Below are 26,030 nucleotides of genomic sequence, written 5' to 3'. Positions count from 1 at the left end.
ATGTTGGCATCATGAAGGTGACAATTATTCAGCTGGAATCTTGACAGGAACCACCTCAGATTTTGTCATGAGCCATAGTCTCACGACACCTATGAGCCGTAGGTGTTACACAAACTGTCCACGCACTCTGATTCACGATCTTGCAAACCCTGACTACAAAAAAAATAATGTGCTTATTCAGAGCATCGGAGTGTACAATGCATCAGAGGATGTGGCAAAGAGTCGGTGTCAGTAACACAAGACACAGCTTCAAAACCTTTCCCTCTTGAGCGAGCCACCCTACATATCTGAATTCCTGAAGAAGATTTATTTTTTTAAAAAAATGAAGACAATAAAATACAGTTCCTGTCTTTAAAGCTTAAAGTCTATTTGGTGGTTGGAAAAAAATTTCAACATTAGCAAAATTAACTAGATGTATAAGATGATATTATAAATTGCATGGCACAATCTAAGATGTGCTGCTGTGGGGGCTGGAGTAACGCCTCAGCAGTAAACAGGACCTTCTATTCTTGCAGAGGGCCAGAGTCTGACGCCCAGCATACATATCAGGCAGTTCATAAGTGCCTGCAATTTTAGCTCCATGGAATCTGAAGCCTTGATCTAGACTTGATGGACACCATTGCTGACATGTTCACACACACACACACACCCACACACATACACACATGCATGCACACACACATACATACATGTATATACATAATTAAAATAAAATAACCATTTAAAATGTATTGCCATATAAATGAAGGATAAATATGTATTTAGATTTTAAAGGAGAAATCAGGGGAACTGTTATGGATTAGGTTCAACTTCTTAGAGTGTAGATTCCCTTGACAACTTCTAAGAGGAAGGATGGAGTTTAGACAAGAATGGTCACAAGAGAAGGGACATAATTGCAGGAAAGTGTTTTAGAAAAAGATTAGAGACAAAAATGGCATGAAATATCACAAAAGAAAAAAAATTGGAAGAATTCAGCATGACAAATCTCTGAGTTCTAGAGTGTTGAGGCAGACATTTCAATAAGTTGTTTTTCAATAAGTGTGAATTATTGATTCCTTCATCTTAGTCTTACAATCTAACTGTATAAATTCAGAAGAGTAAATGACAAGTGAGTGCAGACAGCTTGTGGTGCTCAATAGATTATTTGAATCCAACTTTTTGTAATGTCAAAGCATTCACTATATATGTGTGTGTGTGTGTGTGTGTGTGTGTGTGTGTGTGTGTGTGTGTGTGTGTGTAAAACAAGTAAATCAAGAGAAAGTGGAGTGAATAAAATCAAAAAGTCTTAAGTTTCCATTGATACATTCATTTGTCATGTATTACATTTGTCATGTAGTACATTTAGTACATTTTAGTTGGTTCTATATGTGCTTAACACATTTAATAACAACCAAGGCCTACAGGTTCAGCTTCTAAATCCAGATTATATTTTAGTGTATGTGTGTGTTTCTTAGTTGTAATGGCAATGGTGATGAGAGAATAAATATTAAATCATAATACATTATTCATTAACCATAGGTTTTTTTTTAAAAATTAGGCTTGATTCATGTGATTTTTCTAATAAAATTCTTAATGTTACTCTACCCATCATGACTTAGTTGACTAAAAATTCTTACATTTATAGCACTTATTGTTTATAGCATTTATTATATAGCACTATAGATCACAGGACTTTTTATAGAAGTTATCTGTCATATATCATTCTTGTGTGAGCGCGCACATTAGTGTGCATAAAGGATATATGGGCATACTGCAGAGTATGTGTAAAAGTCACCAGATAACCTCTGGCGTTGATCTTTGTCTTCTACCATGTTTAAAAGGGTCTCTGGATTCTTCCATTGTATAAGTCTGACTAGCTGGCCTGACAGCTAGTTCTCCTTTCAGCGGTTCTCCTGTCTCAGGGTAAGAGAGGATGGTATAACTCTAGTTCTTATACAGTTGTTGAGGATTAAAACTCAGGCCCTCACTCCTGTACTGCTTTTACCCAGTGGGACATTGTTCCATTCAACATCATTTTTATGATGGTTATTATTGTCCCTGTTTACAAATGAAAATATAAACTTCACATGGTTTAAGAAATATTCTCAAACTATTCCATGAGTGAGAAAGGCAGACGCAAATGATGTTTTCTTGGAATCTCCCAAAAACCATGTTCTAGAAGCAATTAGTCAATACTGCTTTTCTAAAGTGTTCTTGCGTTACACACAAGGAATTTACAAAATAAAGGAGGATTCTGCATCTAGGGAGTGTATAGGCATTGGGATTTACAGAAAAGACAGAAGTCAAACTTAAGAGCCTTGAGCCTTACATTGTTCCCTGCACATGTGATAGAACACCTGGATGTTCCTTCTTTGTACATTATGTTCCCTATATGTGATGCTGGCCTGACTTGCCACTCCTGCCTTAGAGTGTAGGTGTGTACAGATTCACACTCATAGCAGTTACACAAACAGGAAAATCCCAATTTGGAGAATGTAAGATCATTTAGAAAATGAGTATCTGCATCTTTACTTTCAAAAATAGAGCTGTTTTAATAGTCAACATGATGTAGACATCTGATACAACAAACTACCTATGTTGTCTCATCAAAGTGGTACTTTTCATACAACACATGCAATTTCAGATCAAAAGAGGAATTGCAATTCACATAATGATCACAAATACTTCCTTTTGTGTGACAACAATCAAATTAAATTGTTCTAATCATTTTCGATTAAAAAAATGTTAATACAAAAATCCAAGTCAGCATGATACCCATCTTTATCACTTCAGCAACTTAAAACTATCAACTACAAATAATACTCTTAATTGGAAGTTTGATTTGTTTGTTTTCCTTTTCCTTTTGTGTAAAGACCTACTTCTGAAAAGAGATAAAAATATAACATAATTTTCAAAGCTATATTGTGATGGGTGCTCATCATTTCAATTAGCCACTGCTCAGCCTTGAAACAGCCCATAAGCCATCCACTCCCAGCTATTCACAGCTTCCCACAGGGTTCTATGTGTATTAGCTACATCCTCCTTCTACCCTCAGCAGGAAGGTTGGCAAATTTCTATTAGCTGTCAAGTTAAGTCAGAGGTGACTTCACACTGGAATCTCTCTTGGTTGTTCCAGACACAACTGGCTTGTGCTATGTTTATTCCATTTTCAATTACAGTATGCCTTTCATCAAAATCCTTTAAAAGTCTTATCAGACTTCAAACCATTCATTGGTCTGTTTGCCTGTGTCTTGTCTTAAACATAAAGTCTTCAACAGCAAAACAATTATTTTCCATTAATATCTACTACTTCAGCCCAGTGCATGAAGCATACCTGTCATTTAAAGGGTTACTGAATAATAATTACCCACAAATTACACTCTAATGTGTAGAAGACTGTGTGAGTGTGTGTGTGTGTGTTGTGCATACTAGCAGTCCAGTTTTAATGTTATTGGATTGATATGTGAAAGCTTTTAAAGTACATTAAAGAGCATGATTCCCATCAAATTCTTCTGACTATAATATTTTTTAAACATCAAATTTGTAAAATAATCATTTGAGAATAAAAGATGACATTAATATTGTATTTTGCATAGAAAATAAATCTCAGAAAAGATATTTCTAACTACCTTGAAGTTCTGGGTCAGTGCAATAAATATTACATTGAATTTGTCAGATACTATACACCATAAATAAGGCTTTTTTAGAGTCATGCAAATAAGTAATGCTAACTATAATGACATTAAAAATAATTATATTAAGACATAAAAATAAAACTAAGTCTAAAAACACTAGGTAAGAGTTTACTGTACCCAATATGGTGAAAAACAAGGTGAAGACCATTTTTGAAACTCTCACAAACCTTGCTATTTCAGAAGAAAAGGATACAAAATAAACTTATAAATTGTAAAGTACAAAAGCTGATTATAAAAAGTATGTACATAGACGTAAAACTAAAGGTAATTTATTCTTAAACAAGCAAGTTTATATACAGTACAGATATGAATACACATGATCTCTGTTTCTACTGTGTCAGAAAGTATCAGAAATCAACACAGGTTACTCAAGTTATTAAGGATTTATTATGAAAAGGTCATCCAGGTTCAGGTAAGAAATCATTAGAAAAAGTCTTTCCATAGGAGTTGAAGTAAGACACATTTCAAACTATCCAGACAGCTGTTAGAAGTTACAGAAGGGAGGGGCTTTCCCAAAGAGGAGATCTGCAGGGTTCTCTCTCTCTCTCTCTCTCTCTCTCTCTCTCTCTCTCTCTCTCTCTTCCAAAATTTAATAATTACTTATCAAAACAAGTGTTCCTTGATGTGAGTTACCAAGTTTCTTCTGAAGGAAGCACTTTGTTTATTTATGTATTTATTTATTTTGAAAAAGAAGAGAAGACAAGGACTCACCCACTTTACTAAACAAGGAACTAAGCATAAATTGAAATAGAAGGTACTAGAACAACCCACACTAGCGTTTGGGGATACACTCCATCTCTTAAAACCTGTCAGGAGGTTTATTACTCCCACCACATTTACCTGGGAAGTGAATTCTTAAAGTAGTAAAAAGTAAAGCCTACAGAACTCTGCTTCCTCAAGGCTCTCCAGGCTGCAGTGCTGAGAGGTCTGTTCACCGTGGATATATAAATACTACCTGTTTGAAGTTCAAATGTAAAGCGAGGAGGTTTACAAAAGTGAGCAGCAGGGAGCTCTCCAATAAAACTTGTAAACACACAAAATGAAACTTTAGTACCCAGACTCATAAAACACTTCCTCTCCTGAAATAAAAAGGGAAACACTTTACATCGACTTTTAATTTTTTCAAAAGTCCTATTTTAGGCTTTAAACTGCCTCTAATTTTTTTTTCTTTCTCAAAGACAATCACTTCTTTTTGGACCTGCTTCAATTAGAATTACAAACTCAAGCTGGGGTGGGGTAGGGGGGTGTAAGTTCACTTAAATTATGCAAGTGGAATCCCACAGCAGCTCTCTCTGGTTCTCCGTGCTGAATAAATAGCATCAGATAAACCTTTCAAATAATAACATCCTTGCTCGTGACAAGGGGTAAGTCTCCCAAACTTGAGCTCAACTTTGGAGCCTTATTAGCTCCAGCAAGTGAATGTCAGCGAGGTGACAGCATCCAGGTGGTGGCACCCAGGCAGCCTAACCCGGCAGCCCACCCTGAGCTGAGAAGATGTGTGGTTAATACCACCAAATTCCCCGATGCTCCTCATCCTCCTCTCAACACACCAGGATGCTCGGGTACCCCACAGATCACATCCTAATTCCACTCCAGCCTCCACATTCAAACCCGGGAGCTCTCAGAACAATGAAGCTGCAGGCACACGGACAGTTCACCGCACTTTCAAAAGGGAAAGACTAAATTCTAATTGACAGCGTGATCCATAGCTTGTTACCTCCTCTGGTTTCTTGGTGCTGGCCTACGGAAATAATTCTCATCTTTTCCTCCCCCCTCTCCACCCTCCAAGTGTGAGCAAGAACCTGAATTACAAACAGTTAAACCTGAAGGTCACTTCACCACAGCGTTCCGACTCGCTCCCCCAGGGAGGCGGCAAGGCAACAATAAAACAAAGCCCTCGCAGCAACCACCTGTAATAATCAGCCTGCTCAGCCGGCCATCCGAAAAGTCCTGGCGCTACACAAGGTAGACATTTTTTTTTGCAGCTGGTTTAACATGTACATCATGCCCAGTGGCCGTCTCGCTCCCTCTTACCTTCACGTTAGTCCGGAGTGCACAATAACATGCAAAGAACATTGCAGTAAATAAGGGGCATATGGGCCGGTGATCAGCTTCTCAGCACAGCGCAAGCCCCACACACACGATCCTGGGCATGTGCTGCTAAGGAGCATCCGTTCCCTCTGTCAGTTTGAAAATGCATTGATCCCTGTTTCCTCTGACTACAAAACGACATGTCTTGAAGGCACTGAGTGAGAGCTCAGAATCTCTTCATTGGCTATATATAGCATTGTGCCCAGTAATTTCAATTAGCCGAGGATTCAGCATCCGAAAGTTAGAACCTCAGTTGCTTTTCCTTCTAGCATTTTAAATCACTGGGGGAAAAAAGAAGGAGGGGGGAATGAGCTCACTCAGGAAGGAGGGGGGAAAGGTGAAGAATTGAAATTTAACCAATGAGTTACTTATATTTCTGGAGAGCCCGAGTGTTGTCCTATTAGATACTTTACCAGGGGATTGCATCTGGCAGACTGTGGTTGAAGAGGGAACCCTTTTCCCTTTGTAGCCTAACAGCTCTGCACTACATTCCAAGCTATTCTGATGCAGTACCCTGTTTGGCAAATACTACAAACCACTGCAAGCATGCCTCACTCTTCCATTTCTCTGTGTGAAACAGAGCAGGACCAAATGGTTCAGTGTCTCATAGAGTCCCCTAAAACCTAAGCTGGGTCCACCAGGGGTGCTCTCCAGCTCCAGGGCAAGGAAGTACCACCTCTTACTGCCCTGTCCTGGAATATCACATCAGGTCTGTCTTCCAGGGATATTTAAAGTTGTTAGGCTCTCTAACAAAACCATGCATCCAAATTCTCCAATGCTATGCTTTGTTGATAAACAACTATCAGCGATACAGGATGGGATTGGAACAAAACAGGGGGCCGATTCAACCAGCGGGATGAAAAAATGATATAAAATGTTCAGCTGGTCCTGGGAGGTAGAGAGGGAGGAAGGGAGAGAGAGGGAGAGAGAGAGAGAGAGAGAGAGAGAGAGAGAGAGAGAGAGAGAGAGAGAGAGAGAGGCTTCTATTCCCATGAATCCATGAGGAGCGGGGATTTTTAATTAACAAACATTTTCAGCATTTTCAAGTCTTACTGTCTGTTGATATACTTGACAAGCAACAGATACTGTAAATTAATTGGATTTTTATTCAGCCAAGGCAAGGTTCTAAACTCTTTTGCCAGCTTCAGGCAGCCCTAATGCTCAGCTAGAATTCTAAAGCTATCTGGCGAAATGCGAGCAGACATGAACAGTTCTCACTGCAGTAAAAATAGTGGGAGGAAAAAGATTGGTGATGTCTTTGCCACAGCAACAGGGAAGAACCGCATCACTCACAGGGAAAAAAGCTGCAGTGACTTTTAGGGTTTTTCTTTAACGTGTTTTGCATAAGCCACCTCCCCTTTGGAGCCTGCAGCAGTGCTGATGCTCTGGCAGTCTCTGGGCATCTCTCCTGGGCAGTGAGGTGAAGATGCTTCAGAGGGTAGAAGGGAATTCAGAGAGAGGAATTAAGGAGCTAGGTTTTCTGCTTCCCTCTTAATGATAAGCGTTCAGAAAGTGTCGTCACTTCTGACTAAATAGCTATTTTGGGCTGTCATTGTTTGTGGCTTTTTTAGGAAGAAGAAAAAGCAACCTTAGCTTAAGCTGGGGGTTGTTTAGCAATGAAAGAGAAGGGAGCCACTTAATTTGATTCCCAGCTCTGTCTGTCATAGTAGACTAGGTAATTACAAACTGTAAGTGCTTGTAGCATAACTGTGACTTCCAGGGCAGTTAAAAAAAATGGATGCCCAGGTCCTATCACTCCCCAACTTTTATTAATGGCTTCAAAACAGAGCCTGCCATTTCAGTTCATCATGCCTCCCTCTCCAGAGGTCATAGCAGGTTACCTCTCCTGCAGTTCTTCCCAGTAAATGAACACAAACACCGGAAGCTATGGTAAACAGGGGGGCGATTTAAAACTGCCAGTCTCCACTAGGGTTCAGAAGATTCTCAGGCAAAAGAAAATCAACAAATGTACTGTTAAGTAAAATTTTCACTTGGAATTAGTGTATAAGGCACTTTCTTTGTTTTTATTGCTATTTTGGTGGTCTCCAGCCTTTTTTGGTACCCCAATACAGGAAGAGACAGGAAGTGTCACAATCTCAGAGATGCACACGGGTAGGAAACAGACCAAAGTGAAGTTGGAAGAACTTAGAGTTTCAGCCACAGCTTTGAAGTGTGTACATTCCAAGGAAGACTATGGCCTTGAAGACCTATTTAGAACTCTCAAGTGGCCTTACCTATCTCACAGAATCCCAGTGCAGAATTGGGCTATAGCCAAAGATCTGCTGTTTAGCTTTAAGAATACAAGGATAATGGCCATTCTCATTATTTTCCTTGTAGGAAATGAAGCATTAACCTGAATCACAGGGTCCAATAGAAAAGTCATTTATTAATGGGCTGGTAAGATGCCTCTGTGGATAAATGTGCTTGCAGAAAAGCCTGAGATCCTGAGTTGAATTCCCAAGACCAAGGACAGAAGAGAAACAACTTCTGTAAGTCGTCTCCTAGCCAACAAACACACACACCATGGCATGCCACCCATACCCCAACTCACCCTCACACAGTAAGTATGATATCAAAAACGTGTTCTCTATTCTTAGTCAGACACTACATTCTGGTAGTATATCCACAGAAGAGCAACATTTACTATTGTAAAAGAAAATTCTAACTGGCTACAGAGATTTGAAGGGAGTAGAGCAAATCTATATTTCAATACTACAAGTAAGTAATCTCAGAAAAATATCATCCATGTCAAACTGTTGGCCATTTGAAAAACAGAATAATGTGTAGCTCATAATGTGGTTGAGAATATTAGAAATGATTCATGTCAGCCAAAACCTAGTTGAGTCAATTAGTTAAAAAACGAAACTGCAGATATATTCAAGGAAAATATAGTTTTTGATTTATATAATATTAAATAGAGGACAGATGTTACCCTTGGAAAGATAATTATACTATAAAAAATATAAACCATCTGCTTTGGCAAAGAATGTACAATAGTAAATAAAAATAGAAAAATATCTGCAGCATATTTGATTGGATATTCCTTAAAGGACCTTTCACAGATCACTAAAAAAAGTAACTAACTAAATAAAAATAAAGTGGATTTTACAAAGCAAATGATAAAATAATAATTCAAAAGTGACTACAAATATATTAAAAATGTTCCAACTCTTATTTAAGGAAAAGCATAAAACTTAGAAAATGTTTTTTAATTGTTGATTCCTTTCAATGTAATGATTTAACCTCTATAATATTATCTAAACACATTGAATAAAATTTAAAGAATAATAAAATTTTTTTAAAAATTTCAACCCAGGTGTATGTATATCATGTGGTATTGAGAATACATGTTCACATGGGGGCCAACACAGAGATGGGAAGGCAGCTATACACATGTATGTGCATGGATGTAAATGTCAGATGTCAGTGCCAGGTATATTTCTCAAACTTTCTGCACCCTATTTTTTTTTGAAGTTTGTTCTCTCAAAGAGTCTGTCACCCTACAGTTTGGGTATGCTGGCTGGCCCCCGAGGACACTTAAAAGCAATACTAGCATTCTTGATTTTTTTTACCCCCTCCCCCCCATAGGTACTGGTGATCTGACCTTAAATTCTTGTTCTTTCACTGTAAGTCTTTACTAATTGAACTATCTCTCCAGCCCCTGGCTTGAAACTTTAAAAATTATTGGAAACCTAACTTAGGAACTAGAGCGATACCTCAGCGTTTCAGAGTTTCTGTTGTCTTGAAAGGAACCTGAGTTTGGTTTCCAGAACCAACATTGCAGGTAAGGGAGTTGATAACCGATTGTAACCTCAACATAACAGGATCTAATAACCTCTTCTGGCCTCTGTGGACATCTGTATACAGATTTGTACAGGTGTGCACATACAGACCCACAGACACACACACATACACATATCCAGTTAAAACTAAAATGACTCTTAAAAATAACATAGATATGTAAAAGAAAGAAAAGGTAAGGCACTATGAGAGTATAGTTTGTAAAATATGACAATAGTGGCATTATTTATTAATATTTATAAGCAATTCATATTGGTTGGCATCATTTTTCTTCTCTGTAAAATTAGGATGATGGGCTCCCAAGTTCTGTTTTGCATTTAGTTATATCTTTGTAAGTTGAACGTTTTGTTTTGTTTTGTTTTGTTTTGTTTTGTTTTGTTACGATAAACCTGATCAGATGCGTATGAATGCTAAATCGCCACTGGGTTATAATCCAAATCCAACAGACTCAATTCTCTGGGGAAGGACCTAGGTTTCAGTGTCTTATAAAGTTTCCTGTTTGGCCTCAAAGTTGAGAAAAAGTTAATATTACTGCCTTAGATCACTGTTCATCAGCCAAGCCATTCAATAAAGGAAGAGGTAGTAAGTATCTCAGGTTTGTAAGATCCATGGTATGTCACAGCTACATAACACTGATGCTCTAACAGCAAAATATCCCACACAAACACTTATGTGAGGGGCAGTATATAATCAATTTTTATGAATCTTCATTAATACTCATTAAAATTTGAATTCTATATTATGTTAGGTCATTGTCTGACTCTTGGTACCAATGAAATTAATAATTCTGAGTGGAAGCTCAACCCTGTTGAGTAAGGGGTCACTTCCTTGTCTTGAAATTAGGCCTTGGGCTTCGAGTCACAAAAAGGAAACAAAACAAACCTGGGTTTAAATCCATTTTCTATCGTTTCTCAACTGTGTGACCTTGTGCTGGTTACATAACCCCTCTCTGCTACAGAGTACTCCTCTGCCAACTAAAGAGAACAAGCCAACCCCACAATAATGTTGTAAGAGTGAAAATAATGAAGCGAAGCTCGCAACCTTCTGCCTTCCTACCTGGAGCAGAGTCAGTTTAATCACGGGCACTTTGTAGTGTAAAGAAGGCTAGGATGGCAGAGAGAAGGAGGTAAAAGCGGCGATGCCTTCAAACTCTAACAGGACTCTGTGTCCCCGGAGCTGCGTAATGACCCAGCATTTGTGTAAAATTTCTAAGCTGGCTTTTAAGGGATCTCAAGAAGTTTAGTCCTCTTATGTACCCAGAACTGGCTCACTGGCTCTGGACTTTCTTGAACCTTCTTTGGAAATTTTCTAGATAATAATAACAACTAATTCACACGGTACAAAGCACATCAAAACACATTATAAGTTTTTGGTAAGGCATCTCTAAAAGTGGAAGAGAAATGTATTACAAATACCTTAATGTATCAAGGGAAAGTGGAATCTTTTTGATATCTGCTTATCTTTTAAAAAAATCCATATAAATGTTATTAAATGTAAGTTGAAAATATATCTATATTTGTGTTATTGTTTTTATATTATTTACAGGCTCTGATTATTTAATATATTATGAAGACTACAAAGTAATGAACTGTCTGCTGTGCACACTGTGGGGTACACTAGGATATTCCTGCTTTACTGCAAAATTTGATTCTGGATACTATCATGGAGCTTTTTCATACTAACATTGTAGTATTATGACTCTATGTCTAGTGAAAAAAACAGGCACAGTGCTTAGCTAAAACATTCAGATGTAAACAGGGGTGATGGGTTTATTCCAATACTCAATTTTCCAATTCCCTAGCTCAGAGAACATTTCTCAAAAAAAGAAAAAATTAGGACCTAAAATGTGATTCTAAGATATTTCAGATGTCTCTACTTATAAACATAAGTATTTTAATGTCCTATTCATAACTATAATAAAATAGTTGTTGTAAAAGCCCATTTTGAAAAGATTTCAAAATAAAATAATGTAAAGGAAGAGTGATCAGAAGCTGATATTTAGCTAGTTTTGATGGAAATTGCAAAGGAAGGCTAAATCACTGCCTAACATCTGCCTGTGTAGAAAACATGGCCATGTAGAATAAACTAGCTTCTCACACATCATGAGTGGCCCTGAGGAGTCACATAGTATTTTTAAATTCGAGTAAACTCTTGGTCAATACTAAGCAAAATAATGAACATATGACAGTAAAATGCCATTTGACACAAAAATGTATGGTTTTGAATAACATCAAGTTTGTGTAAGGTCAGCTATGTACAAAGTATACTGGAGAGGATTGGTTTTCCGGCTCTGGGATTGTTTTCAAATTTCTAATACAAACAGACATCCAGATATCCAAAAGGAGAGGATGAAGGATGATTCTATAACAAGGACCTGCTCACACAGCCTTTCTCTGCTTTCCAACGCCTAACTTCCAGCAATATCGCCTTATAGGGTTACTGAAACTAAAACATGCCCTCACAATTTAACAAATACCATTCAAGAATCTCAAAGGGGGTAGGGCTGGTCCTGAGAGAAACTGGGAGAATGTAAGCACATGAACCAAAAATCCCTTTAAATTCCTTACCACAGTTCCTCAGGACCCTATACTGCCCTATGAATTTCTATGTATTTCCTTGGAGCCTATTCTGTGGATAAGAACTATCTAAGGATCCTGACCCTTACCTTGAAGTATAGGTGCTGAAGGACAGTGGAATAGATATACTCTACCTAAAAAAGAGTAGAGGAGGCTTCAGAGAAGTTCTGACTCAAAACCTGAGCATCCCTGAAGCTCATCCTTCTGAGATCTTCCCTCATATTAGTGCTCCAGATTCCTTAAGCACCTGGAACAGGCACTGTCTGTCCTTTGATATTCAGCATTTAACAATGACTGTCTGTACTCATCACTCATTGCTTGTTACACCCATACTTATGTCCTTAATCTCACAATAAAGTTTTAAAAAAACAGAGAACAGGTGTCAACTAAAAAAGTTCCCTTCATAAAAAAAAAAGGTATCTTTTGAATTCTTTCACAAAATAATAGATTGTCAAGTAGCTTACAGATAAAGAACTGAAAATTTTATGGGAGTTTTTGAACAAGGTCTTTCCTACTTTTTCAAAGGTAATTTCCAATCCTCTACACAGACTCATGCTCCCGAGTTTTCTCTCCACTCATCCCTCTTAGCAAGCGAGTGCCTTTAACTTCATGGAGAAAATTAAAAAAAAAAGTCCTCAACGTCTATCACCAAATAAATTAAAACCAAGAACAGGAAACTCTTCTCCCAAACTTTCTCCTTGTCTGTCACAAAGACATCATTCATTCTACCATTCTACCTGACGTCATTTACCTCCACATACTCTCTGCAGGTCTAATGCTTCCACCATTTGTCAGACCAACACGCCTATGTATTATCTCTGTTTGAGGCATATCTGTATACTTATTGAGGTCTCTCCAAAATTTAAAGAAAAAAAAAAAAAAACAACCGTACAAAACCAACAAAATCAAAGCAAAAACATTAAAAAAAAATGATCTGGTTTTCACCATCACCATTCATAAACATCATCAAAATGCTTATAACATGAACTACGCCACCACTTCCCATCATCCTCACACCAACCTATTGTAAAAGCCAATACCTCCTGTGACTAACTCCTTAACACACTAGCTAGTTTCCCCTAGCCCCACAACACACACAAGCTACTACAATGGGAGTGGCAGTTGATGTGCCATCCAGCCAATATCCATTCCTCCATCACATTCTAGATGGCTTCTCTGAAACTGTAAGCAAGAAACCAATTGAATGCTTTTTCAATAAGCTGCATTTGTCATGGTATCCCCTCACAGTCATAGAACAGCAACTAAGACACAAACATTGGTGACTTACTGAGTCATATTTTCTCCAAATATTTCTAGAATTTGTAACTTCTCGCCATATTTGTGACAATCATATCTATTCTATGTTGTCTGTATTCTCCAGAAGCCTGCTGAAGAAGCCACCAAAATGTTTTCCTCAGATGCATTCTTGATCCCTTCGAAGCCACTTCCTCGTTATGTCTTTAGACATATATTTCTCAATGTATTTTTAATAGGCATAAATCGAAAGAACCATACAGCATCTCCTTTTTGTAGGAACATATTTTTTTTTCTGAACTCCTGATGATTCTTCTAGCTCCTTGGGAAACACTTGGAAAGGTCTAGAAACATTTACTTTTTAACTAATAAAACTCAGGGGAGGGTTTGACATTGGCAGGGAATGGGTAGAGCTCAGAAATATTTCTGAAATTCCTTTTGTGCTCAAGAGAGCATGACCATGACAAGGAATTACTCTGTCCAAACTGCAAGTGATGCTGAGAATGAAAAACCATGGTCTGGATGTAAAGTTAGGTTAGAATACAAAAAAAAAAAATCATATTTTTTAAGTGCAAGTGAGGACATAACTGTTCCTAGGTATGATTGAAGAGAAAGATTGTAGATATGAGGGAAAGCACAGCCAAAACATTTGGAAGAGTCCAGACTGAACATGGCAAGCAGAATAGACCAGGCCATAAGAAGAGAGAGAAGGGGCGGGGCCTGGGAAGTGAAACAAGAAGAGAAGAGAAAAGGGGTCCAAAGAACAAGAGAGCATATAGTCAAAATGGCTGAGGGTATATAGGAAAGAGAAGCTGGGGAAAGAGAAACAAAGATCACTGGCAGGAGAGGTTTATGGTTGGGACTAGTAAGAAGTGAGGAGAGGAGCCAGGACTCAATACAAGTGATTGATGCTAGGACAGACTAGCTGCCGGCTTTGATATGTTAAATAGGCCCCTCAGTGAACCATTCTCCTGGATATTTTTTGAAAGTTAACAATTATGATATACTTAATAGGTTAGATCGTGACTGAACACAGACTTCTCAGCAAGGGCCTGTAACTATTGTACATTTAAATGCTGAGGTTCTCAAAGGGAATTACTTAAAATGACCCTGGAGAGATTTTTAGGGATCCTTTATAAAACTTTCTCCAGCCCCTATTATTTATTTATTTTTTAAATCAAGACCCTTTATAAAATTTCATATGAATTTTGCTTAAGTGTCTAAGTCATTATAGTTTAAAACTAGACTATGATCATAATTAATATTTGTCATTGTGCTCATTCCTCTTCAGCTGCTAAAATGCACACAGAAAATCAAAAGGAAATGTGCTCTGCAAATGCTACCTTCTTCTCAAACCTATCAACCATTTTTTCTAATTCTAGCCTGGGGTGGTTAATTATGAGCAGACAGGAAATGAAACCAACAAAGTTATTAGTGGCAATGCTTCAGATTATTTAAGAACATTTGCCTAATGAGCAATCAATCTAAGATCATATATATATATATATACATATATATATATATATATATATATATATATATATATCACCCTTTGTGATTTTTTTTCACTTCTTAAAATAGTCCCAAAGTAAAATTGAGCATTTTCAAAATTATAGTTTGATGCAAAATTTGTAATTTCTTATGAATGTTAAAATATTATGAAAGACACATGAGATATAAAACAGCATAATTACCTATAAATGGTAAAAAAAATTAAAGTTACTTATTACAAATATAGAATTATATTGGAAATGATTTTAGACAATTGATAAAGGGTCTGAAAATCCAACTGAAAGCCATATTAACTAACTAATTCAATGTAAGATCCTAGATATTCAAGTGGACAAGACTACATGTAATCTAGCAACATAATCTGGGTAGAAGGCAACCACAAGCAGCCAAGATTCAGTGCAATGATTCAGTGAATGCAAGATTCATGCAAGGGCATGACATCATCTATCTTCCCCTGTCTGGACCTTTGCTCCAAATCAGGACATGAAAGAACTACCCTCTCCTCAAAGTAACCATAGGAGGTATGCTTCTAAGCAGCCTACTGTGGCTTTCCCAGGCCAGTAATGCTTTGGCTCAGAACAGTACTTAGGCTTCTCTCCATTAATGTCAGATACTACCCACACGAAGTCTCACTAACATGGCTGCCAAAACATGAGCTTAAAAAGTATGATGTCAACAGAAATACCAAAGTGGCTGAGGAAAAGGCCAAGGGGCCTCAATTCTAAACAAAAAATCTATAATCAACCAAGGGATGCTGAGAGTAAGAGACGTGGTCTTCACGGGAAAGTACATCAATTATCAAATGGTCAGCCACCAAAGCATACATACTAGTAATACTATATAGGCTAAGCAGGTTTTATTAGGATTACATATGTATACTCATATACATATATGCATGTAATAACAATTAATGAAGAAAAGAAGCTATGAATTCGAAAGAGAGGAAGAAATAGAATATGGGGGGATTTGAAGGGAGAAACGGGAAGAGAGAAATGTTGAAATTATGTTATAACCTCAAAATAAAAGAAAACACAATAGAATGTAATTATTTCCCCCTACCTCCTTTTGAGTCCCTGAAAAATCAAACTGATGCTGGCTATCTCTTTCTGTATAAAACCCACTGAGGGAGCAGCTGCTACCTATTAGATCATTTTTGTTTATTCTTAATAAATATTTTCAGAAACCGGTCACTGGGGTTAGAGGACTGTTAATTTTAGTTTATTAGGATTAATGCTATGCTTTAATCTATTGTCCTAGCATAATTAACAACATAGCCTTTTCCTACAGAATATCTTTATTCAAAATAAATCGCATGGATACTGTGATGTTAAGTAAATTTGTTCATTAGACAAAGAGATTAACAAGCAAAGAGATGTTAAGTAATAAGTGACAATGGGAAGTGAAGGGGGGAATTAGGTTCCAACGTCTTCTCTCTATCCTTGAAGTCAATTGGCAGGTTAGCTGAAGAAGGCCCTACTCTATCCATAAGAATGTTTTCCCTTTTTCTTTTTAAAACATTTTATTGATTCTTTCTGATTTCACATTATACACCCCAGTCCCATCCCACTCATCTCTCCATCCCCTCATATACTCCCTCCACTTGCCACCTCTGCCCCCAAATAAGGTGCACATACACAGACACACACACACACACAACACAAGTAAAATAAAATAAAATAAAACAACCAAACAAAACAAAGCATAGAAAACATTTCATTCTAGAATTGTAATTTGTCCTGACGTGTCCCAAAGATCTCCCTGTTCACACACTTTTACTAGCAAATGTTTATTGCAATGGGTCATTGGTCTGGTTTGAGGTTTCTGGCTTCTGTGACATCATCAAACATTGGGTCCTCACAGGGTCTCCTCCTGGTTATCCTGTTGTTGCCTTGTGACATGATATTGCAGTTTCAGATCAGCAGAATTAACCTTTTCATGTTCTCCAACATTTCACAGATGACATAGCTGTAGATCTATAGATCTATAGATACATATTTTGAGGTGGTCTGACTCAAAGTCCTGGATCTGGGCTTCGGTGAGAGCTGAGTTGGTAAGCATGCTGGTTCTCCCTTATCTGTACCACCAGGATAAACTCTCCAGCACTGCCATCGTCTGAAGGAGACACAGTCAGCTTTGCTGCTCTCATGCCCCAGAGCTGGCTCACCTGCATCCACACTTCCAAGGCTGGCTCTACTATAGTGCCCATTAGAGGCTCAGGGCCTACTCTCTCAAGTGGTGCAGACTGAGAGGGGCTGAGGGGCTGGGCCAGCTCTTCTGCTTTCAGACCCCTGAGCCTGGTTCACCCACTCCTTTGCCAGCATGGCCAGCTCTACTGTGCTTCCCTGGCTTCCCCTGAGTGCTGCAGCCAGGAGAGTCAGGAGCGACAGACTGCCTACTCTCATGACACTGAGGCCAGTTAGGCTTTAGTAATCAATTGATGGGACTTGAAGCATCATAGTCTTTTCCTCTAAGCATTCTTGACACCACTGAAGGATGATGCAAGAGTTCCCAGGGCACATTCTTCTCCATTTTGGAGCAGGCTAGTTTCCACTTTCCTTTCTCTCTGCTACATAGTAGGCCATTCTCTATAGATTTCAGACTTTTCTTTTCTTTGAAAACAGTTCACTGTTGCCTCCTTTTGTACAATCCACTGTGTGTGTACAAAGATAAACCTTTATATAGGAGAACATGGAGGTACATAAGTGCATTGCATTTCCCTGTGGGTGGCATATTTAGAGTAGGGTAACTTGGACTAAGGGACTACAAAATCAAAGACAAATATGTCTAAACTAGAAGGCTATATCAAGGTGGTGGAGATCATTTCTCTTCAACTCACCAATATAAACCGAGCTAGACACTTGCAAGGTATAATATACATATCATGACCTTGAAAAGTTATATAATTTTTTCCTCTGAGTTTCAATGGCTCTGCCTGTGAATCATAAAAAATGAAATCTATTGTATGATTGCTATACAATTTAAATAATACAGAATATAGAAAAATCCTAGCAGATGTTTGCTTTGTAGTGCACCTTAGCTAAACTTGCTTACTATTGTTTTTATTTCTGTTGTTACCTCAAGGGTCACATTTAAGGGGACAGACATATTGAGGAAATCTTCTGCTAAATGCCTCCAGCTAATGTATTCTGATTATTTACACTTAGGTGGATCTCAAATTAGACTACAACCTGCTTGGCTGTCACTCACACTTATGCATTTTAAGGTTAGCAGCATCTGCACTGAGCTAAGAATATGCTTGATCTCTGGAAGATTTCATACTGATTTCTTTCTCTGTTCTAACAACTTTTAATTCCAAGAAGATTAATAAAGAACAATCTTGGGCTGCCTGTGGGTGTTGCCTATTTCTAAGCCCTAGTCAGAGCAAATATGGTTATTTCAGTCTCATTACTAGAAAAGTAAAATAAGATCATTTGAAACAGATGTAGCACAGACCTCTTGTTCCTTCTTATCTAGTGACAAAAATCTTGAATGACAAATAGACTTCCTGAAAGGTGAGGTGACTTGATTATATTCATGAACATATTCAGATATACAATAAATACCTGAAGACCGGAAAGCATCATTAATGGATTTTTGTTGAGCTCCTACTATGTGCCACTTCTGCTCGGCACTACAGTAAGCACCGAGCATACAAGGTGAGCAAAGCAGGTTCCTTTCTTCTTTTACCAATCAGTTCATTTCCTGCTTGCTCACTCATGTTGACTGGTAATGTGCACACAGCTCCCACAAGCTTATATATGTGAACATGCACACACAAGTGCATACCCAAGTGCAAAGTGAACCTTTAAAGCTAGATATACACATGAACTTGCAGGAATATTTGAAAGTGAAAAATAATAAAAGTCCATATTGGTAAAAGAAAAGATGGAGCATACTGACTATGGGGCACTGGCTCTTTATATATTTAATAGTTTACTTTAAATCTAGTTTGATTTTTGCCTTACTGTAACTCATATTTAAAGGACCTTAGGAGAAATGATCTCTATATTTCCATTTGAGCAGGGAAGGCATGAAGGACACCTTGGTGATGAATGTGCCTTACTGGTTATCTTATCATTGCCTAGAGCACATCTGTATTAAGCCTTACATATGCTAACAGGAAATAGCTGACACTTTAAGAAATATGCTCCTATTTACAATGCATGCCTCCATTCCATTTACAAGGACTCATTATGTGCTAGAAGCCATGCTGAGAGTTTTCTAAGTCTTATGTCTAATCCTTGCAACAACCCTAGGTGGTAGAAATTATTTTTGTTTAAAGGAAAATGCAAGTTTGTGTGACCTCAAACACCTGATATATTATGTGAAGCTTTGAACTTCATGCAGAGGGCATGGTTACATTCAGGATAAGAGTACTTGCTCTGTAAAGCTATTGGGATAAAAAAAATGAAGTAAAGTACATTTTGTGTATATACATAATCAAGATAGGAATTAACTGTTAGGACCAGATGATAAACATAAGTAAAATATCCAATATTACTAATCTTCCATTATAAATTCTATGCATAAGATAGCTATGCTTGGTTGTCAACTTGAGTACATCAGGATTTAACTAAAACTTCATGAGGGATTTTTCTTGGTTGAATCATTTGAAGTGGGAAGACCTACCTTAAATCTTGGCCAACCCTTGTGGTGGCAGCCTAGATAAAGGACTTGGAAGAAGGAATCACTGCTCTTTGCTCATCCCTTCCCTGACACGAGAACCTACTTTGTCAGGATTCCTGTATATACTTAAGAGCATCTAAGATATTCAGTCTCATGTACTGGACAACTACTGGTTCCTTGCTCTTCTCACTGAGAGACAACCATTGTTAGAATAGCGGGACCATAAGCTGTAGGCCGCATATATAAATTCATTCTATCTGGTCTGTTTCTCCAGACTTATACAATATGGATTCAACTTTCAGAGCTATGAACAGATTATACATTTAAAAGAGTGTATGATTATTTTGGTTTTCATATTCAGAACTGTATAAAGAATAGGCAAATTATATGCAGCTCATTCTAAAGGAGTCAGATCTTTCTAATTATATATACCAGACTAAACTGTTTTCTTTCTCCATTAAAGATTTTATGACTTAAGTGTTACTGCTTTGTCTCTTGAAAATGCTTGACTGAACTTCACTTTCTGATAAACCAGCCACTGAAAAGTAGACTTGGGAAACTGCATATTTATACATTGTCTCTTGAGCATCCATCGCCCACAGAAGGTAACCTTACAGAGCTTGTAATATGCCCACTTGGAATAAGCAATTTAACAATTAAATGTATTTCTTTTAACTCAGGGTAGCAATCCAATTATGCTTACTTCTTTCCCAAAGTACCTTTTATCAGCCATTAAGTATCCAGAAAATTCTAAGAGGTAAAATAAGTCACCATTTCTAATGACCCCAATAGCATGCCCTTTGTCTTGGTCTGGAAGATTAAAACTATTTCACTGAATTCCAAATTTTGACAGAAATTAAATGCTTCAATATGACACCAAAAAAAGCTTAGACAAAATAAAGGATTTATGTTCATGCCTCCACCTTTAGCTTGTTAAGATGTACAATAGATACTCAAAGTACCTATAAGCGATTGATGATAAATTGGCTCTTAAGTCTTATCCATCACATGATCTTTGGTTTATAAGTGAATTTGCTCCTCTAACCTGAACCCAATCTATACTAAAACACATTTCCCCATTTACCTTTATAACTGTTCTAAATTTAAATTCAAGAGCCTCCGAAGGCTTCCTTGAGCTGGACCTTCTTGGCCTTTCCAACTTCATTTCCCACTGTGCTCTTGGTTCTCGGAGGTTAATCTCCCCACTTACACATTCTACCTTGCAAATTTGGTCTCATAAAACCTTTCTAACCCTTTCATGTCCCTTGCTGCTGAACAGGATTAGACCTTCATCACTTTTTTATCTGAACCATCATAATAATATCTTACTGACCTTTCTGGTCATTTCCTTACACCGTTTCCTGCATCTCTTCATTACCTCTGAGTTTGTCTCTTTAAGGAAACATTCCTGCTTCTGACATGTTCTGAGTTACAGTTTGGATAGTTCTATAGTTCCTCTTAACTGATGATTAAGGTCTGAATGCTTCCTAGGACTTTGCTATCCAACTCTGCCATTATTCCATTATTCTGGAGCCAGATTCTGCTAAGTAAACAAAGACATGCCTGAAGTCCTCCGAACATACAATGTCCACACTTCTAGTTTGCTTATGTAGTTGTCTCTGTCTAGTTTTGTCCTTCTTTTCTTACCAACCACTATCTTTTTATCCTCCTTCCACTATATCATGTGGAAAGAGACATTAAGAATTAGCCAGAAATTAACTCAAACAAGTCAATGGCATTTCTGTACACAAAGGATAAACAGGCTGAGAAAGAAATTAGGTAAACAACACCCTTCTCAATAGTCACAAATAATATAAAATACCTTGGCGTGACTCTAACTAAAGAAGTGAAAGATCTGTATGATAAGAACTTCATGTCTCTGAAGAAAGAAATTAAAGAAGATCTCAGAAGATGGAAAGATCTCCCATGCTCATGGATTGGCAGGATCAATATAGTAAAAATGACTATCTTGCCAAAAGCAATCTACAGATTCAACACAATCCCCATCAAAATTCCAACTCAATTCTTCAACGAATTAAAAAGGGCAATCAGCAGATTCATCTGGAATAACAAAAGACCTAGGATAACAAAAACTCTTCTCAAGGATAAAAGAACCTCTGGTGGAATCACCATGCCTGACCTAAAGCTATACTACAGAGCAATTGTGATAAAAACTGCATGGTACAGGTATAGTGACAGACAAATAGACCAATGGAACAGAACTGAAGACCCAGAGATGAACCCACACACCTATGGTCACTTAATCTTTGACAATATGTACTCACTGATAAGTGGATATTAGTCCAGAAACTTAGGATACCCAACAAATAAGATACAATTTGCTAAACACATGAAACTCAAGAAGAACGAAGACCAAAGTGTGGACACTTTGCCCCTTCTTAGAATTGGGAACAAAACACCCATGGAAGGAGTTACAGAGACAAAATTTGGAGCTGTGACTAAAGGATGGACCATCTAGTGATTGTCATATCCAGGGATCCACCCCATAATCAGCTTCCAAACGCTGACACCATTGCATACACTAGCAAGATTTTGCTGAAAGGACCCAGATATAGCTGTCTCTTGTGAGACTATGCCGGGGCCTAGCAAACACAGAACTGGATGCTCACAGTCAGCTATTGGATGGATTACAGGGCCCCCAATGGAGGTGCTAGAGAAAGTACCCAAGGAGCTAAAGGGATCTGCAACCCTATAGGTGAAACAACAATATGAACTACCCAGTACCCTGGAGCTCTTGTCTCTAGCTGCATATGTATCAAAAGATGGCCTAGTCGGCCATCACTGGAAAGAGAGGCCCATTGGACTTGCAAACTTTATATGCCCCGGTACAGGGGTATTCCAGGGCTAAAAAGGGGAAGTGGGTGGGTAGGGGAATGGGATGGTGGGTATGGGGGACTTTTGGTATAGCATTGGAAATGTAAATGAGGAAAATACCGAATTAAAAAAAAAAGATCTAATGTTTGAGATATGTATTCATGATAGATCCTTCTTCTGGGACAGGTAAATGCATATTTCTCAAGTTTCCCTCTTTGTTTTACTACTTTTAGGATACTTCCTGAATAGGTGGGGACTAAGAAGTTTTCCATGTAAATTTCCATTAAAGAAGTCTGGATGCTCAAAAAACAAACAAACAAACAAACAAACAAACAAACCAAAAAACAAAAAAAATAAAACAAAAAAACAACAACAAAAGAATTAGCCAGAATGAATACATTAATCTTTTTAAAATATCTAATTTGAATTCCATCACATTTACCTTTAGCATTGTGATTATATACAAAAGACTTAATTCTTTTGATTCTTATTTACTTTATATGAATGAATTGGAAGTTATGATCCCTACCTAGCTTTCAGAAAAATAATGAATAAATATTAAGATAATGTAAATATAAGCACCTACTATAAAGTATCACTTTTCCTTAAGTAGGGCTCCTTTCTCCTTTATTTCATACACTGAGGGACATATATGTTTTACAATGCAGGAGTAATCATACCTGCCATTTTTCTAAAGTCCTTCAGGGGTGTCCTGTATTCATATAGTCATAGACTCTTTTGTATCTGATTGATGATAAAATGGCTCTAAAGTCTTATCCATCAAATGGTCTTTTGTTTATAAGTGAACAGCCTCAGACCAAATGATTGAATAGATCATAGATCTACAGATTGAATAGATAACTTTTTTTCCTAAATACTGCTTTTCAAGGCTTTGTTCTGATAAAATACAAGTACTGCAACTTCCACAGCTCTAGAAAATTATCTCTTACCTCTGGGATTAGTTTGTTTCTGGTCCTGTGAACACTGACTTTTAACCTGCATCTTTACAAATAGAATCTACATAAAGTATTTTCACACTTCTTTTCCATGCAATTTTATTATTCTTCCTCCCATTATGAGAGTCATGCTCTATGTCAGTCATGGTTACTATGGATTTCCATAGTGTTATCTGGAGCTAGCTACTTACCTGAGGCCTATGGCTCTTACTAGAGCAGGTTCAAGTTTCCTTGAACACTACACAGTGATCTTTCCTTTCTCCTCATTTGTGTTATCCCCATGATCACAGGGAGATCAAGAAGCAGTGGCTAAAGAAGGCATTTTAGAAGACAAAACTACCTCTCATCTAGACTGTGAAAAGTGGACAGAACCAAATAGTAGTGAACAGTTTCCTGTCCAGGCAAATGATGCACAAAATAATGACTCCTTTGCGTTTTGAATCAATATTTATTTAGCACTTTCTCTGAGTCAGGCCTGCTTTAGCAGCATATTATACACCAAAGATGATGAAGAAATAGAACTTTCTGAGCATATCATATGTGTAGGAACTGAGATAAATCATGTTTTGGTGTGGAATGATTATAAGGGGGAGAGAGAGTCCCATTGAATTCACCTGTTGCCCCAATTCAAGCACCAGGGTGACACAAACTTCCTGAGACTTCCTGTCTTTGCTTACTTTCGGGCTTATCTGTCTACCAATTGGGATTTTAATTCCATGTGAATTCAAGCTTCTTTCCCCACCACCATGGACCTATCACTTAGAATATAATCAAACACAGGAAATACTAGATAAATATATGCTGTGCACTGTGTTAAGTCCATTTACCATAATCCATATAATTTATGGATTCACTTATCTGTTTTATTCCCTTTATAAAGATGGTCAGATTTTTTTTCTCGAGGACTAGTTAGTAAATATTTGTTTGTTTTATTTTGTAAGCCACAGGTCTCTAATATAACCATTTAACTCTGTTATTGGAGCATGACAACATTCATAGATAATATGTAAATACTTGTACAGGGCTGGGTTATAAAACAACATTTGGTTAAGGACAGTGAGGTAGTTCAAGTGAGCCAAGAGACTTGCCACCTAGTTTGAGATCTAAGATTGATCCCCAAGATCCATTAGGTAGAGAAAACCAACTCCCAAATGATATTCTCTGATTTCCACCCATGTGGAACATGAATGTGTGTGTGTGTGTGTGTGTGTGTGTGTGTGTATCTATCTATAGATATACACACACACACAGGTATATATATCGACACACACACATGAGCACATACACACACACACATACAAACATGCATGCACATACATAGTCACAAAGTGAAAAAAAATTATGTCTGACCCCTTTCCTATGATGTTTCCTGAGTCCTGGATATGTGGATTATGTTATAGATGTCTTGGGAGAGCATCTCACAGTCATTATTATCTGCATTTTGAGCAATTGTGTTTCTCTATAATAACCTATCTGCTACTTGAAGAAACTTTGATGAGATGCGGGAGTCGCACTTACCTATAGTTTAAGCATGAGTATTTAGAGAACATTTAGATATAACAGAGTAGCAGGTTCAACTCGAATGCCCAATCTCTTTCCAGACATCAGTTCTTATGTTTATAGTATTGACGTGAGTCTTGTCCAACTGAGTGGGATTTAGGTCCATTTAGGCAACATGTTGTTTTCCACCAAGATATCCCTGACACTATGGCACCCTTGGAATGTGGTCTGAGTGAGGTTGTGGATAACTTTTCTCCATTGATAACTTAGGTAACAACATTCTGACATTGTGAGATCTAGCCCTTGACACGGAGTCATCCAGTTCAGGTCCAGCTTGATTCCTCTGAGTCCTGGGCCTGAAGTGCCTAATGACTTTAGCAATATGCTCTTACCGTGATGTTCTAGCGGGCAACACACAGCAATGGAAGTAGTTTATATTGTCTTGGTCTCTTGGAAATGTATCCCAAGTCAACTTGAATTGAAGTATTCTCTGTATGACACTAGGTTTTTTGTAAGATACTCTCTAGCTCCCAGGCTGTTATACTACCATGTGGGGTAAATGCATTAAAATTATATATGCATCTATTGTATATATGTATAATATGTATAACTGTAAGTAAGCTTGTAAAATGAAGTTTTTCTAGTGGCTTTCCCATAATTTCTTAGTGTTATTTACTCCTCCTCTTTCCTTATCCTTCTGTATTACCCTCCCTCTCCCCTCTGCAGTTAAGTACACCCCAGATTTTTCTTCTTTCCTCTTCATAGCACCTAGCCCTCCTATGATTCTTCTAGAACTTGCCTCCCACACACAGATTCTATAGTTATACACGCAAATCTAACAACTGTGATCTTGGATCCATAAATAAAAGAAAATATGCAGCATGTATTGGAGAGAGCTTTTGGGACCGCATGGCGAGAACTTGACATTGGGCCAGGACAAAGAAGTAAGCTCAAGGCAGGAATCTGATTTTGGGCTAGGGCTCAGGAGATAGGCTCAGATTAAGAATGTTTATATTTGTATGGATGGACCTGGATGGCATCATCCTGAGTGAGGTAACCCAATCACAAAGGAACTCTCACAATATGTACTCACTGATAAGTGGATATTAGTCCAGAAACTTAGGATACCCAAGATATAAGATACAATTTGCTAAACACATTAAACTCAAGAGAACAAAGACCAAAGTGTGGACACTTTGCCCCTT

The 26,030-nt window shown here is 37.7% G+C and overlaps 1 protein-coding gene across 3 annotated transcripts in view; it reads right to left on the bottom strand.

The window, feature by feature from the left end:
- Dlg2 (discs large MAGUK scaffold protein 2) overlaps nt 1-26,030 on the bottom strand; it is a 1,891,758-nt gene that overhangs the window by 1,307,215 nt on the left and 558,513 nt on the right. The window contains exon 1 of one of the 3 annotated variants that reach the window (XM_021169155.2): nt 5,709-6,050. The exons of 1 other annotated variant lie outside the window; for it this stretch is intronic. In XM_021169155.2, the coding sequence (XP_021024814.1) occupies nt 5,709-5,750 (42 nt within the window). In that variant the 5' untranslated portion in view covers nt 5,751-6,050. Of the gene's footprint in view, nt 1-5,708; nt 6,051-26,030 lie in introns of those variants that run through there. One more of the 3 variants, XM_021169152.2, reaches the window with a different exon arrangement.

The sequence above is a fragment of the Mus caroli genome, chromosome 7 (genome assembly GCF_900094665.2).
Source record: "Mus caroli chromosome 7, CAROLI_EIJ_v1.1, whole genome shotgun sequence".
Taxonomy (NCBI): Eukaryota; Metazoa; Chordata; class Mammalia; order Rodentia; family Muridae; genus Mus; species Mus caroli.
Note: the sequence above shows the minus strand (reverse complement) of the source record. Positions and strands in the feature narration are given on the sequence as shown.